General features: G+C 54.0%; 1 protein-coding gene across 8 annotated transcripts in view; it reads right to left on the bottom strand.

Moving 5' to 3' along the window:
- Positions 1-766: 766 nt before the first annotated feature.
- Positions 767-14934, bottom strand: part of TLE3 (TLE family member 3, transcriptional corepressor) — a 35662-nt gene continuing 21494 nt past the window's right edge. For 5 of the 8 annotated variants that reach the window (XM_088172746.1, XM_088172745.1, XM_088172749.1 and 2 more), the window contains exons 10-21: positions 12215-12334; positions 11699-11749; positions 11409-11567; positions 10457-10589; positions 8983-9179; positions 8011-8087; positions 6311-6560; positions 5245-5492; positions 4265-4412; positions 3591-3741; positions 2681-2757; positions 767-2180 (exon numbers count right to left, since the gene is read on the bottom strand). In XM_088172746.1, the coding sequence (XP_088028872.1) occupies positions 2073-2180; positions 2681-2757; positions 3591-3741; positions 4265-4412; positions 5245-5492; positions 6311-6560; positions 8011-8087; positions 8983-9179; positions 10457-10589; positions 11409-11567; positions 11699-11749; positions 12215-12334 (1719 nt within the window). In that variant the 3' untranslated portion in view covers positions 767-2072. The remainder of the gene's footprint in view (positions 2181-2680; positions 2758-3590; positions 3742-4264; positions 4413-5244; positions 5493-6310; positions 6561-8010; positions 8088-8982; positions 9180-10456; positions 10590-11408; positions 11568-11698; positions 11750-12214; positions 12335-14934) is intronic. The other 3 variants (XM_088172751.1, XM_088172747.1, XM_088172750.1) reach the window with 1 other exon arrangement.

Genomic DNA, 14934 nt, shown 5'->3' on the forward strand with positions numbered 1-14934 from the left:
GGGGAGGAAAAGCCAAGCAGCCGAGCTGGGAGCCTGGGGGTGACCCCGGGGACAGGACAGGGACCCCCAACCCTTTCCCAGCACAGCCAGGGAACTGGGAATGCCGTGCCCAGGGGGCAGGAAGGGGCAGAGCTGCCCCCACAAATCCCAAAATGCGACCCCAAAACATCCCTGGGACAGCCCAGGACCCCCCCAGGGGCAGAGTCACCAACGGGAGCCTTTCCCTAAAAGCAGCTTTAGAGAATTTTTCCTTCCTTGGATCATCCCAAACTGATCCCATCCTCCCCTGGAGCCACCCCAGCGCCTGGAACATTCCCTCAGAACAACCCTCACTGCCATGGGAACACCAGGAATTGCCAGATCTCTCCTCCTTCCCTGCTCCTCTGTCTGCCCTGGAGGGATGGGATGGGATCCATGGAATGGAACCCTCAGGGATGGGATGGGATCCATGGGATGGGATCCATAAATTGGGATGGATCCCATGGGATGGGATTGGGATTCATGGGATGGAACCCTCAGGGATGGATCCTCCTGGCAGGGCTGCAATTCCAGGTCCCACCTCTCCATCCTCCTCCTCCTCCTCCTCTCCAAACCATTCTCCCCTCAACCATAAACTTTTTTTTTTTTTCTTTTCTCCTTTTGGACCAGATCCAACTCGCCAAAAATAATCCATAAAAATCGGTATAAAAATCCTCTGCCGTGTGCTACGATACAGGTGAGCACTTCTGCTACACAAATACTTTTATTTTCCCATTAGGTCTTCGTGTTTGTTTTTTTTTTTTCTGTCTTTTTTTTTTTTTTTTCTTTTTTTTATGTCCTTTTTGGAACCCTTTAGTACAAAAGGCCTGTGGGGGGGAGGGAGTTGCTCCATAAAACCAGAAGACACAAGACCATAAAAGCCCACAAGGACCACAAGCAGCCCCCCCACCACACACAAACCCTACTTGTTAGTAAACTTTTTCGCTTTTTAAAAAAAAAAAAAAAAAAAAAAAAAAAACCTGTATTTTTTCTTTTTTTTGTCTTTTTTTTTTTTTTTCTTTTTTCTCCAAGGTTATCAATTCTAATTCTTTACTTTTCATTTGAATACAAAACACATAAGTTTGCTATTATCTTTCGTGGCTCCCTGAGCTGAATTTTTTTTTTTTTTTTTTTTTTCTTCTAAGCTTTCTTTGAAATCAACTCCTCATTTGCTTCTGTCCGAAGACCAAGAAGGGCTTGCGTGGGCTTCCCCTTTTCTTCAAACATCCAAGCACGGAAAAAAAAAAAAAAAAAAAAAAAAAAAAAAAAAGAAAAAAAAAAAGAAAAAAAATAAAAGGATAAATCCATAAATCCATCTATTAAAAAAAAAAAACAAAAAAAACCAAACCAACCCCAAGGTGGTTGTGTTGATGTCCTGTCAGTAGCTGAGGATTCCCCACCATCACTCACACACCACTCACGACAGGAGGAACAACTTTTCACCAGTGGACATCTCGTCCTGCATGGCAAAGTCCCCACGGGGAAGGAAAAAAAGGAAAAAAAAAAAAAAAGGGGAAAAAAAAACCCCCAAAAAACCAAAAAAAAAAAAAAAAACAAACCCCCAGAATAAAATTGCCACCACCAAAAACCATCAGTGGAATACAATTACAGCAGACAAAAATACACAACTAAGTGTACTGGGAGGGTTCCCCCCTTCCCACGCTATTTCCTAGTCCAGTATTTACATTTTTCACAAGTCTTATGCGGGATGCACAAAAAAAGAAAAAAAAAAAAAATTAATAAATCCCAATAAAAAAAAAAAAAGGAGTCCTTTATAGTGCCACCAAAGCCAGACGGAAAGAACCGGAAAAACAACAACAACAAAAAATTAAGAATTAAAAAAAAAAAAAAAAAAAAATCAAAAGAAACCCCAAAACCTTTTCTTTTTTTTTTTTAAAAAAAAAAAAAAAAAAAACCAAATAAAAATCCGTTTAGGGCTTCCATGTGTGCCAGAGTTGCAGATCTCCAAATGAATCCGAGTGTGGTGGAGCTGGGCCGGGCCCGGGGCCCTTCCCTGGAATTCCTGGAGCATTCCCAGGCTGAGGATCCCAGGATCAGTAGATGACCTCGTACACCGTGGCCTTCTTGTCCCCAGAGCCCGTGACAATGTACTTGTCATCTGCTGAGATGTCACAGCTCAGCACCGACGAGGATTCCTTAGACTGGGGGAAGGAAGGGAGAAAAATCCATCAGGATGGGAGGGAAATTCATCAGGATGGGAGAAAAATCCATCAGGATGGGATAAAATTCATCAGGATGGGAGAGAAATCCATCAGGATGGGATAAAATTCATCAGGATGTGAGAAAAATTTATCAGGTTGGGATAAAATCCCAGCAGGATGGGAGGGAAGCCATCAAGTTAGGATGGAATCCATCAGGATGGGACTAAAATCCATCAGGATGGGAAGGAATCCAACAGGTTGGGATTGGAATCCATAAGAATGGGAGGAAATCCATCAGGTCGAGATGGAATCCATGAGGATGGGACAAAAATCCCACCAGGATGGGGATTCCAGGGATCTCCCAGCAGCCTCCATAGCGGGGCCACCACCCCATGCCTGACCCCAACCCGGCCACCCCAAAGATCTCTCCTGCCTCCAGGATGATCCAGGATGGGAATTTGGGAGCAGCCCCCACCCCCTGAGCTCCCAAACTCTCCCACCTGGAAGATGCTGGCTCCATAGGGCGTCCTCCAGGCGTTGAGCAGGTTGTCCTTCCCAGTGCTCACAAACCACTTCCCTGCAATTGGGGAATTGGGGGAATTTGGGATCAGCTGCTGGTGCCACCCCCCCAACCCTTCCCTGTCCCCACAGGATGGATGAGCCCAGAGGTTTGGGAGAAATGGGAAAAGCTGGAAGTTCCCTGGGGAGTCAATCCAAGGGTGGCTTCCCAAATCCCACAGTGCCCTGTGGGTTTTTTGGGATGGGGTTATGGGAATAAACCCTGCCCAAACCAGGATGGGGTTATGGGATTAAACCCTGCCCAAACCAGGATGGGGTTATGGGAATAAATCCAGCCAGGATGGTTTTCTGGGAATAACCACAGCCACACCCAGAACTGGTTTATGGGAACAAAGCCCAGCACAGCCAGGATGGTTTTTTATGGGGATAAACCCCACGTGCAGCATCCATGGGATGGATCCTGCTGGAACCATCCGTGCTCAGCCCCATTTCTGCATCCCCTCCTGCAGCTCATGGACATCCCTGCTTCCCATCCCTGGAGTGCCCACGGCCAGGGCTGGAACACCCTGGGATAATGGGAGGTGTCCCAATTTAGGGTTCTTTCCAACCCCAAATATTCCATGATTCCATATCCCCATCCATGAGTGAGGGGGGGGGTCAGGATGAACTTTAGGATCTCCCCCAACTTCCCATCCCTGGAAGTGCCCATGGCCAGGGCTGGAATATCCTGGGATAACGAGAGGTGCCCCAATTTAAGGGTCCTTCCAACCCCAAATATTCCACATCCCCATCCATGAGTGAGGGGGGGGTCAGGATGAGCTTTTAGGGTCTCCCCCATCCCAGAGCACCCCAGGATCCCAGGATCCCAGCCCTGCTGAGCTCCCTGCTCACCACAGTAGGCGAATTTGAGGGAGAGGACGCAGCTCTCGTGCAGGTGCAGCTGGTACTTGTCAGGCTTGGTGTGGTGCAGCACCTCCACGTTGCTGCTCTCCATGCCCACTGCCAGCCACTCCCCCGTGGGGCAATACCCCAGAGAGAAAATCTGTGGGGGGGAAAAAAAAACAAAAAACGGCACATCAGGGGAGAGAGCAGCAGCAATTCCCAGCCCCTCCCATCCCGTGGAAGAGGTTGGGATCAAACACCCTCGAGGCTCCTCCTGAGCCAGCTGGGATTTGTGGCACTGCTGGAGAGGCAGATCCGTGGGTTGGGATGGTTCCATGCCCTTGGATGTTGCTGCCCTTGCCAGCTGGGCAGAGGGTCCCAGCTCTGTCCCCCCAATCAGGGCTCTGGGAGGCTCTGCTGGATCAGAGATTGGGATCCTGATCCCTGATCCCATCCCACCCACAGGGCACCCAGAGAACCCTGTCACACCCACAGGCACCCCAGGAGAAAACTGCTTCCTTAATTCCTTAAAGGATGCAAAAGAGGAGCTGGCACGAGATCCAGGGAGCCCCAGCAGCCCTGGGCCACCCCAAAACCATTGTGAAGAGCCACGCTGGGAGCTCACAGGGCCAGCAGGAGCATCCCCCAGTGTCTGAGCAATGCCCAGCTCCCCTGGGCTGTACCTGCGAGGTGAAGTCGTGCTGCTGCAGCTGCCGCCCTTCCCGCAGGTCCCAGGAGCGCACGGTGTTGTCCAGGCCCCCCGTCCACAGCTTTGTACCGTCGTGGGAGATGTCTATGCAGCTGGCCCCGTCTGTGTGGCCTTGGAATTGCCTTGGGAGCAAGGGAAAAAAAAAAAAAAAAAAAAGCGTTGGGAGTTCTGGAATCGTGCAAAGGGAGAGTTAGGAAAAGCACGGTGCTGAGTTTGAAATTCCATCCAGGAGCAACAAGGGTTGGGCTGGTTTAGGGATGAGCACCAGGAGATGGGGCAGCATCACCTGAGGGTGCTCCTGCCCAGAGGGGATGGATGGTGGGAATCCACATCCCTGGAATGATGAAGGATGGGTTGGATGGGGCTTGGAGCGACCTGGGATGGTGGAAGGTGGTGGGGAAGAGGAAAAGGGACCACGATGAATGAGGGGGAAGAGGACAGAGATGGCAATGGGGCGAGGAAACGGGAAAAGAGACAATGATGGAAGGAAGAGGAAAAGGAACTTTGACGAAACAGAGGAAGAGGGAGGAAGAGAGAGGAAGAGAGAGGAAGAGAGAGGAAGAGAGAGGAAGAGAGAGGAAGAGAGAGGAAGAGAGAGGAAGAGAGAGGAAGAGAGAGGAAGAGAGAGGAAGAGAGAGGAAGAGAGAGGAAGAGAGAGGAAGAGAGAGGAAGAGAGAGGAAGAGAGAGGAAGAGAGAGGAAGAGAGAGGAAGAGAGAGGACGAGAGAGGACGAGAGAGGACGAGAGAGGACGAGAGAGGACGAGAGAGGACGAGAGAGGAAGAGAGAGGAAGAGAACGAAGAAAAAGAATGAAGAAAGAGGAGAAGGCACATTGTGGGAGCCAGAGAAAACCAACCCTACCAGGAGCAAACAAAAAAACCCAAACGCACCGGGCTAAAAAAAACCCTTCCCAGCCCCACAGCCCATCAGCCCAGGGCGGGGAGGGGCCGCTCACCTGACCAGGGTCTGGTTGTGCAGGTCCCAGACGGCGATGTTGCCGTCGCTGCAGCACGAGAAGCACACCTTGGCGTCGGGGCTGATGGCCAGAGCGTAGCAGGCGGGCGCCGACGACGTCAGCTCGGCCTTGATGCGAGGCGTGGGCGACGCCAGGTCCCAGATGGTCAAAGTGCTGGCCTCGCCCCCCACGATCAGGGTGCGGCCGTCCGGCAGCAGCTTGCAGGAACGGATGTAGTTATCCCTGTTCTGGGAAAGGGGGGGAGGAAAAAGAAGGGATGGTCAGGGGGTGGAGAGGGTGGGGGGATGGGGGAGAGGGAAAGGGAGGGCAAGGGGGTGGGAGAAAAGGAAAAGGGGATAGCGATGGGGAGGTGAGAAAGAGGGATTGTGATGGGGAGAGAAGAAAATGGATGGTGATGGGGAAAAAGAAACAGGGATCGTGATGGGGAGAGAGGAAAATGGGGAGAAGAGGGCAACGAAGTGAGAAACGAGGAAAAGGGATGTTGGTGGGTAAAAGAGGAAAAGGGACCATGATGGGGGAAGAGGGTAACAGGGTGAGAAAAGAGGAAAAGAGATATTTATGGGGAAAGAAGAAAAGGGACGTTGATGGGGAGAAGAGGAAAAGGGACCGTGATGGGGAGAGAAGAAAATGGATGTTGATGGGGAGAAGAGGGCAACAAGGTGAGAAATGAGGAAAAGGGATGTTGGTGGGGAGAGAGAAAAAGGGATCATGATGGGGGAAGAGCAAAAGGGAAATTTAAGGGGGGGAAGAGACGTAACAGGAAGAAGAAAAAGACAATAATGGAGAACAAAGAGTTGGTAATGGAGAAGAACGTTAACGGGGGAAAGAGGAAACACAGACAGCAATGTGGATAAGTTAATGAGGAGATGATGATTAACAACATCAGAGGTGGGTGAGGGAGGGGACATGGCCCTGGGGACAGCAAGGGCTGGGGACAGCAGGGGACACAGCACAGGGGGACACGATCCTGGGGACAGCAAGGACATGGCCCAGGGACAGCAGGGACACAGCGCAGGGCCCAGCAGCAGCCGCAGCCCCGCCTCACCAGGCAGTCCAGCTGCGAGATGGGGCTCTTGCTGCCGGGCTGGCTGATGTCCCAGATCTTGACGCAGCCCTTGCCGCCGGTGTAGACGTGGCGGGTGGGGTTGCTGATGGTGACAGCGCACACCACCTCGCCGTGGCTCAGCGTGTTGATCTGCCGCGCGTGCCGCGGGATGCCCGGCCCCGCCAGCGCGTCGTGCGGGAACGGCACCGGCTGCATCTGCCCGTCCGCGCTCACGTGGAATGAGTACGCCCTGCCAGGAACATGGGGAGGGGAAAAAAAATTAAAAAAAAGGGCTCAGATCCACCCCAGAGGGTTGTTGAGGTTAATAAGTGTCCTAGGTTACAATGTAAAGGTGCGCCTGAAAGCGTGGATTCTGTCACCAGCTGTTAAAACAGGTAGGGCAGTGTTCTGTATGTCTGTGGAGATATTCTCTGTTAATGGGGCAGGTGTTAAAAACCAGGTAGGGCAGTGTTCTGTATCTCTGTGGAGATATTCTCTGTCAATGGGGCAGGTGTTAAAAACCAGGTGGGGCAGTGTTCTGTATGTCTGTGGAGATGTTCTCTGTCAATGGGGCAGGTGTTAAAAACCAGGTGGGGCAGTGTTCTGTATGTCTGTGGAGATGTTCTCTGTCAATGGGGCAGGTGTTAAAAACCAGGTAGGGCAGTGTTCTGTATGTCTGTGGAGATATTCTCTGTCAATGGGGCAGGTGTTAAAAACCAGGTAGGGCAGTGTTCTGTATGTCTGTGGAGATATTCTCTGTCAATGGGGCAGGTGTTAAAAACCAGGTGGGGCAGTGTTCTGTATGTCTGTGGAGATATTCTCTGTCAATGGGGCAGTGTTCTGTATGTCTGTGGAGATATTCTCTGTTAATGGGGCAGGTGTTAAAAACCAGGTAGGGCAGTGTTCTGTATGTCTGTGGAGATATTCTCTGTTAATGGATCGTGTGTTAAACCAGCTGGAGCAGTGATCCTTATCTTTGTGGGAGACATCTCCTCTAATGGGGCAGGTGTTAAACCAGCTGGGGCTGTGTTCTTTATGTTTTCCTTCTTCCAGGAGATATTTCTTGTTAATGGGCCATTGAGTGTCACTGCATGACTGATAAAATTCCATCATCCCATGGGGAGATGCTCCAGCCAGGGCAGGAGCCGAGCATTTCCTACCCAGATCAAATGGGAGATTTGGAACAGCAGAGCAGCCTTTTCCCACTGGATCCCAGAGGAAAACCAGAGCCTTGCACATCATCCCTGCAGCTTTGGAGGAAAACTGCACCTTGTGCAGGAGCCCTGCTCCAGCAGAACCACAGGAGGATGCAGCCACCATGGAATGGGACTGCACCAACCCTGACTGACTGACGGGGGCACCTTGGATTCTCACTCTGACTGTGGTTTTCCTTTGTACTATTACATGTATTTTATTTTTTTTCCTCTTTTTTCATATTAAATTGCATTTCTGACTTGGAGTCTCCCCCTGGTTCTGCTTTCAAACCAGTACAGTAAATCAAGAGCAATGAGTTTTAAGGAAAACTCAAAGGTCTCGGATGCCAGAGTAAAAGAGCGAGTTCCAGTGAAGGCTGAGTTACAGAGGCTTTTCAAGATGCTGGGGACACAGCCCAGCTGTCACCTGGTCACAATGCCAGCCCTGGCTGGGTCTCCCTCGTGTCCCTCCCCCCCAAATCCCACAGAAATCCAAGCAGTGCTTACGGTTTCCCTCCGGGGATGGAGGCCAGGCTGGAGGGCAGCCCTGGGGCTCGCATGGGGGGGTGTGGGTCAAACCCGACCTGCCAAGAGATGCAGGGACACGGTGAGGCCAGGAATGTCACCCAGCTTCCCATCCATGACCCCTGGGGACACTGCAGTGAGGCCAGGAATGTCACCCAGATTCCCATCCAGATCCCTTGGGGACACTGCAGTGAGGTCAGGAATGTCACCCAGCTTCCCATCCATGACCCTTGGGGACACTGCAGTGAGGTCAGGAATGTCACTCAGCTTCCCATCCAGATCCCTTGGGGACACTGCAGTGAGGTCAGGAATGTCACCCAGCTTCCCATCCATGACCCCTGGGGACACTGGGCAGCTCCTCCTCTTCCCCTGCTGCTCAGAGCTAATTAATAACTGGGAGTTCTCCAATTAATTCTCTAATTAATAATTGGGAATTCTCTCTGGCAGGAAGGGGAGCCAGCCAAAGGTTTGGGGTTTGCAAGAAGCAGGTGGGACACGCTCCCTCCCCCTCCCTGTGTCATTCCCAAATCCTCAGGGATGGGATCAGCCACATTGTGCCCAAGGACAGAAACCCCAATCTCTGCTTTGATGGCAGAGTCTGACTGCTTGTTCTGCCTTAAAACAGGAGTTTAGTGAGGGGAACAGGAAGGGGGTAAAGGAATGGGATGGGGGTTGAGGAATGGGAGAAGGAGCTCAGGAATGGGATAAAGGGGGACGAGAGGAACGGGATAAAGGGGTTGAAGAATGGGATAAGGGGGATGAAGAACATGAAGGAGAAACCCCAACCCCATGACACACACACATCACCCCACCAACAACCACCTCCATCCCCATCCCTTCACCCCAAACCACAGCTGCCTTTAGGGACCCCCCCCCCCCCCCATCCCCAAACCCCCCCATCAGCCTCCCCCAGGCCCTCCCCCCAGGGAGAAAGGAGCTAAAAGTGCTACGTACAGCTCCAAAGCTCACCATGGGTGCCCGGCCGTAGGCGGCGGCGGCGGCGGCGGCCGCGCTCATCTGGGGGGGGAGGTTGTGCAGCCCCGCGTAGGCGCCGGGGCTCGTCAGGGACCCGTTCATCTCGTGGTGCCCCATCATGGCAAACGGGGCCGCGTAGGAACCCGCGATGGAGATGGGCGTGCGCAGGGCGGAGGCTGCGGGGACACGGGGGACAGGTCAGGGAGGGGGCAGGGATAGGGACACAGACATGGATAGGGACATGGGACAGGGAGCAGGGACATGGGACAGGGATGGGGACACAAACATGGATAGGGACATGGGACAGGGAGCAGGGACATGGGACAGGGATGGGGACACAAACATGGATAGGGACATGGGACAGGGAGCAGGGACACGGGACAGGGATGGGGACACGGTCAAGGAGGGGGCAAGAGCAGGCATGGGGACATGGGACAGGGAGGGGGGACACAGACATGGATAGGGACATGGGACAGGGAGCAGGGACACAGACATGGATAGGGACATGGGACAGGGAGCAGGGACACAGACATGGATAGGGACATGGGACAGGGAGCAGGGACACAGACATGGATAGGGACATGGGACAGGGAGCAGGGACATGGGACAGGGATGGGGACACAAACATGGATAGGGACATGGGACAGGGAGCAGGAACATGGGACAGGGATGGGGACACTGTCAAGGAGGGGGCAAGGGCAGGCATGGGGACACGGGACAGGGAGGGGGGACACAGGACAGGGATGGGGACACGGTCAAGGAGGGGGCAAGGGCAGGCATGGGGACACGGGACAGGGATGGGGACACAAGGAGGGGGTTAGGGCAGGCATGGGGACATGGGACAGGGAGCAGGGACACTGTCAGGGGTAGGGCATGGGTGGGACAGGGGAAGGGATGGGAAACTGTTAGGAATGGGAACATGGTCAGGAACTAGGGACACAGGACAGGGATGGGGACACTGTCAGAGGTGGAACACAGGACAGGGAGCAGGGACACCGTCGGGGGGGGACAGGGGCAGGGATAGGACACGGGCAGGAATCAAAACACAGGACAGGGGTGGGGAGGGGCAGAGCACAACCACAGAAAACCCCAACCCTGGAGTCCAACCCCACCTTGTCCCCATCCCAGACCACCCAGTGCCACATCCAGGTGTTCCTTGGACACCTCCAGGGATGGGGACCCCACCAGCTCTCCCTGGGCATTCCCACCCTTTCCATGGGGAAATTCCTGCACATGTCCAACCTGAGCCTCCCCTGGCACACCTTGAAGCTGTGTCCCCTCATCCCATGACTGGACCTCCCTCCTCACCCCATCAGCTGCCCAGACCTGGATCAGTTCCCCATAAACCTCATCCCCCATAAATGCAATCCCCAAATCTGCCATTCCCCGTGACAGGGACGGGCTGCAGCCACGCTGGGGACAGTGGTGACCCCGTGGTGACCCCAGTACCCACCCAGGGGGTCCATGCCGCTGGGTTTGCCGGGCATGGGCCGCAGCCCCGGGGTGCTGGAGGTGCCCGGGGTGGGAGCGTCGTTCCTGGGCGTCGGAGTGTTGGACTTGAGGCCGGGCGTGGAGGATTTGTCATTCTGGGAGGAGAAGGGATGGAAAAGGAGGGATGAGCTGCAGACCCAGATCCAGCTGGGATGCTGTCTTGGGCTGCAATGCAGGATGTGGCCAAAAGTGTGGATTCTGTCACCAGCTGATAAACCAGCTGGGGCAGTGATCCTGATCTCTGTGCAGATATTCTCTGTTCATGTTCCAGCTGTTCACCCAGCTGTTGCAGTGTTCTTTATCTTGCCCACAGCCCATCCTCCCTCCAGGAGATCTCTCCTGTCCATGGCCATGCAGTCCCAGGGCAGGGCTGATCAAATTCCATCATCCCATGGGGAGATGCTCCAGCCAGGGCAGGAGCCGAGCATTTCCTACCCAGATCAAAGGGGAGATTTGGAACAGCAGAGCAGCCTTTTCCCACTGGATCCCAGAGGAAAACCAGAGCCTTGCACATCATCCCTGCAGCTTTGGAGGAAAACTGCACCTTGTGCAGGAGCCCTGCTCCAGCAGAACCACATCTGTCACTGCAGGAGGATGCAGCCACCATGGAATGGGACTGCACCAACCCTGCCTGACTGACGGGGGCACCTTGGATTCTCCCTCTGCCCCTGCTCTGGGTTTGTTCTCTGCAATACTGGATTCCTATTTTCATTTTCCTGGTAAAGAACTGTTATTCCTATTCCCATATCTGTGCCTGAGAGCTCCTTAATTTCAAAATTACAATAATCTGGAGGGAGGGGATTTTACATTCTCCATTTTATAAAGAGGCTCCTGCCTTTCTTGGCAGACCTGTCTCTGAACCCAGGGCAGCAGCAGAGACACCCCAGAGCAGTGACCCTGCTGAAGGGACATACGTGGCCCAGGTCCTTGGTCTTGGAGGAGGAGGGAGTGCTGCTGGAGGAGGCCACCGAGGCCGGGCTGTTGGGAGCGTCCCCCTTCTTCATCCCCCGGGCTTTGTCCAGGCCGTTCTCGGGGGGGGAATGGGCCGGGCTCACCCGAGGGGTGGCAGGGTCCTGTGGGATGGGAAAAGTGTTGGAATTCCCACAGAGGGAAGGGTCCCCCCCCCCCCCAGCTTCTCCTCCAGGCTGGTGAGGGAAGTCCCACAGGAATCAATTCCCACATCCCAAAGCCAGCCAGAGCTCACCTCGTTGGAGACATCGACCACCAGGTCATCGCTCTTGTCACCATCGCTGTCCTGCAAGGCAGAGCGTGTCACACCCCACACAGAGCTCCCAAACCCGGGGGTGATCAGCCCCCCAAGGAGCCAAACCACCCCCAGCAGCAGCAGAACACTCAGGCTGGAGACCGGAGAAATCCTTCCATGGAAAAGGAAATTTTTTCACAGAAAATCTGTTTGATTAAATTTTTTCATGGAAGGGGCTGGGGTGGGGTCAGTCAGGGGAGTGGATGTGGCACTTTGGGGACATGGATGTGGCACTTTGGGGACATGGATGTGGCACTTTGGGGACATGGATTTTGGTGGCCTTGGCACTGCTGGGGGACGGTTGGACCCCACGGTCTCCAAGGCCTTTTCCAGCCTGAACAATTCCACGGTTCTCACCCACATCACACCTGGAAAACATCACCCAAACCCCTCTTTCTGCCCCCAAAACACCGCCTGGAGGTGTCCCCATGGCCTGTCCCCGTCCCTGTCACTCACATATCGGCTCATGCTGTCCTTCTCCTCTGCTTTCCTCTTCTTGGAGTCCATGCTGTAATCCGTGGAGCTCCGGTGCTTCTCGCTGGCCCGCAGGCTCTCCGAGGGGGACACGGAATTATTCTGTGGAGATGGGAGAAGCTTTGGAGTGGGAACACGAGGGAACAGGGCTCCAGGAGCAGCAGGACCCGAGGGGACATGCCCAGCCCTGTCCCAGTGACACCCCAGGGTCCCCCTCAATGTCACAGGATCCAACTCTGGATCCTGGGAATGCTGGGAGGACACCCATGGACACCTGAGCTCCTTTTTACCAGGAAAATGAAGGGGGTTGTTGTTTATAAAAAGATCTGGGAAAACCCACATGGCTGGGAAAGTCCAGTGCCCAGAGCACAGCTCTGCTCATTGGGAATTTCTTGGGAATGCCAGCATGTCCTGGGCTTTGCTCCCTTCAAGTTGGCATTCCCAGGAAAGCTCCAGAGCCCAGGGGTTCTCCCTCTGGCAGAGCTGGGGGAAGAGCAAAGGAACGGCTGCATCCCCACCCTGGAGCCAAAGGACATCCAGAAAATGTCCTGGAAAAGCCACGTGGGCAGGAATGGCAGAGCCCAGTGCCTGTGGCACAGGGGGGATTCTCCAAGCCCAGGAGATGCCAGCATTCCCAGGAAAGTTCCAGAGCCCAGGGGGTCTCCCTCTGGCAGAGCTGAGAACCTCATCCAGGAGGAGCAGCAAAAAAATGGCTGCATCCCTGCCCTGGAGCCAAAGGACATCCAGAAAATGTCCTGGAAAAGCCACGTGGGCAGGAATGGCAGAGCCCAGTGCTCACAGCACAGCTCGGCTCACTGGGAATTTCTTGGGAATGGCAGCACGTCCTGGGCTTTGCTCCCTTCAAGTTGGCATTCCCAGGAAAGCTCCAGAGCTCAGTTCTCCCTCTGGCAGAGCTGGGAGCCTCATCCAAGAGGAGCAAAGGAACCACCCTGGAGCCAAAGGACATCCAGAAAACGTCCTGGAAAAGCCACGTGGGGCAGGGAAGGCAGAGCCCAGGAGATTCCAGCACTCCCAGGAAACGCTGGAATCAAACCCAGCAGCAGCACGAGGAGGATGCCTGGCCCCGATCCCACATCCCCATCACCACCCCACACCTTCCCTGCCCTCAATCCCTGTGCCAGCAGCAGGATCTACCCCCACACTCCCTGAGCCTGCCAAGCCCCTGAGCCGTCCCTGCCTTTCTTCCCCCGCTGAAAGGCAGAACCAAAGCAGGTTCATGTTTCTGCTGGGTCCCCACTAAGCAGCTTTGGATAACACGGAGCTCTTTCTTCCCAGGCAGTCATGCTGAAAACCCTCACAGCTCCCAGAGAATCATGTCAGGCATTTAGAGGCATCGATCCATTCAGCCCCGCTCCTGGCCTGCTGCCAAGGAACTAAATATTTTTTATTGCACAGGCAAAGGCTTGGGGAGGAGGAGGAGGAGGAGGGAGGGGGGGGGGAAAAAAAAAAAAAAAAAAAAAAAATGAATGACTAAGGCTGATTATCACACACATTAAACCTCCACGGGGAATACCCCAGCTCGCAGTTGATGGATTGGGAAGCTGCCCGGCCCCCTGCCCGCCGCAGGAGCGGGTTAATGATGCCCAATTCCCCTCTGGCTCTCCCCCCTCGCTCAGCACTTCCCTTCCCCTGCTCTCCAAAGGGTTGTTTGTGGGCTCAGGGCTGGCAGGAAATCGCTGCCAAGCCGCAGCTCGGCCGGGTTTTTTTTTTTTTTTTTTTTTTTGGCCTGGCAGATTTTCACACGGAATTCTGCGGGCTAGGGAAAAACCTCCGGGATCACCAAGAGCTGGGACACGGCCCCAGCTTGTCACCAGCACAGAGAGCTCAGGGACACCTCCAGGCTTTCCTGGGACACCTCCCTGTGCTGCTCCTTCTGATGCTGAACAGCCCTTTCCATGAAATTCCCCCGGAGGTGACATTTTCCCTGAATGGGGAATGGCTCAGCCCCATTCCACCAGCAGGGCAGTCCCCACCTGGCTCCTGCCACCCTCAAAATCCAGGGAATCTATCCCGAGGGCAGGCTCCTCCAAAATCCAAGGATTTCCCAGCGATTGGAATCCTCCAAAATGCAGGGATTTCCCAGGGATTGGAGCCCTGTAAAATGCAGCGATTTCCCAGGGACTGGAGCTCTCCAAAATTCAGCGATTTCCCAGGGACTGGAGCTCTCCAAAATTCAGGGATTTCCCAGGGATTGGAACCCTCCAAAAGTCAGGGATTTCCCAGGGATTGGAACCCTCCAAAAGTCAGGGATTTCCCAGGCACTGGGATTGGAACTCTCCAAAATCCAAGGATTTCCCAGGGATTGGAGCCCTCCAAAATGCAGGGATTTCCCTGGTTAGGAACTGCTTGAGCTCCCAAATCCTTAACAAGGAGCAATAACCAAACCCATCCCAGATCAGATGATCCCAGGTGACTGGGGGAGATCAGGAATGATCCAGCTTCCCCCAAAGGTTCTGGGTCTGACCACGCTCATTCAGCCAAAATTTCCTGATTTGCCACAAGCAAAGGGATTTAAATCAAATTTCCCAACCACCACCAAGGAGAAGGTGACTCTGCTCATCCCAGCACAGGCTCCTGACGAGGGATTTTATTGCCTGGTTTTATTATTTAATAAGATCTGTGCCAAGGAGCAGCCCCTGGCTGGGTTTTTAAGGGATAAAATAAAAACTCAGCCCTGCAGC

The sequence above is a fragment of the Sturnus vulgaris genome, chromosome 13, assembly GCF_052056855.1.
Source record: "Sturnus vulgaris isolate bStuVul1 chromosome 13, bStuVul1.hap1, whole genome shotgun sequence".
NCBI lineage: Eukaryota > Metazoa > Chordata > Aves > Passeriformes > Sturnidae > Sturnus > Sturnus vulgaris.